The following is an 837-nucleotide window of genomic DNA, read 5'->3' as shown; positions in this document are numbered from 1 at the left end:
AATATCCGAGTTCAGAGGGCTCCTCAGAAAATATCTTGGGCATTCCCAAGATACACTCCAGCAGGTGCTCGGGGCTGAATGCCCAAACATCTCCATGGCGTGGAAGGAGGAGGGACAAGGGAGAGCTCCTACGACCTTCGAGATCTACATTAATAGATTGAAGGAGGCGAAGGATCATCTCATCGCAGAGGCCCTCGAGTTGAGAAACCTGAAGGAAAGCATAGGCCAGGTCAACCAGTCGCAAAGTAGGAAGGCCATGGAACTGAGGTTGAAGAAAGAGCTGGAAAATGCTCCGACCGAGGCTCTACCGAGCTACATTGTAGAGTCGGTGGAGAAATTGGACAGAGTACTGGAGAAATCCAGCAACCTCAAGGGGGAGCACCAAGGCGCCTTGAAAAATGCGGCCGCGACGATCTCGGCAGCACTGACGCACCTGATCGCGAGGAGGGACGGACACGAAGATGTCCACGAGAGAGAGGCGGAAATTGAGAGACTCCGGCAGAGATCAGCCGAGTTGGAGAAAACAGTAAAAACTGTGACGGAGGAGAACGACAGCATGAGAAAAGAGTTGTCGGCACAACAGCAAACGATGACAGAAATGAAAAGTCAATTAGACTGGCTGAAGGAGGAACTCCAGAAAGGGGAGAGAGGAAAGGTTCAGCAAGATAGGAGGCGGAGCCGAGAAATGGTGACAAGGAAGAGGAGAAGGACGATGTTGTCCACCTCTCCTTCATCAACCTCTCCCCTTCCATCAGAGGAAGAGGACGAGGGCGAAGAGGCGCCCACGCCGACGGTGACTCCTCAAGACGAGGAGATGAAAGAGGACCACCGGGGCCC

General features: G+C 53.4%; 1 protein-coding gene across 1 annotated transcript in view; it reads left to right on the top strand.

Moving 5' to 3' along the window:
* Positions 1-94: 94 nt before the first annotated feature.
* The window catches only part of LOC112457963 (protein CROWDED NUCLEI 2-like), a gene marked incomplete at its 3' end in the record, with an annotated part of 1,546 nt that continues 803 nt past the window's right edge, over positions 95-837 (top strand). Inside the window, exon 1 of the mRNA XM_025021307.1 lies at positions 95-793. Coding sequence (XP_024877075.1) covers positions 95-793 — 699 coding nt within the window. The remainder of the gene's footprint in view (positions 794-837) is intronic.

This window comes from Temnothorax curvispinosus, unplaced genomic scaffold, assembly GCF_003070985.1.
Source record: "Temnothorax curvispinosus isolate PA1 unplaced genomic scaffold, ASM307098v1 QBEX01008521.1, whole genome shotgun sequence".
Taxonomy (NCBI): Eukaryota; Metazoa; Arthropoda; class Insecta; order Hymenoptera; family Formicidae; genus Temnothorax; species Temnothorax curvispinosus.
Note: the sequence above shows the minus strand (reverse complement) of the source record. Positions and strands in the feature narration are given on the sequence as shown.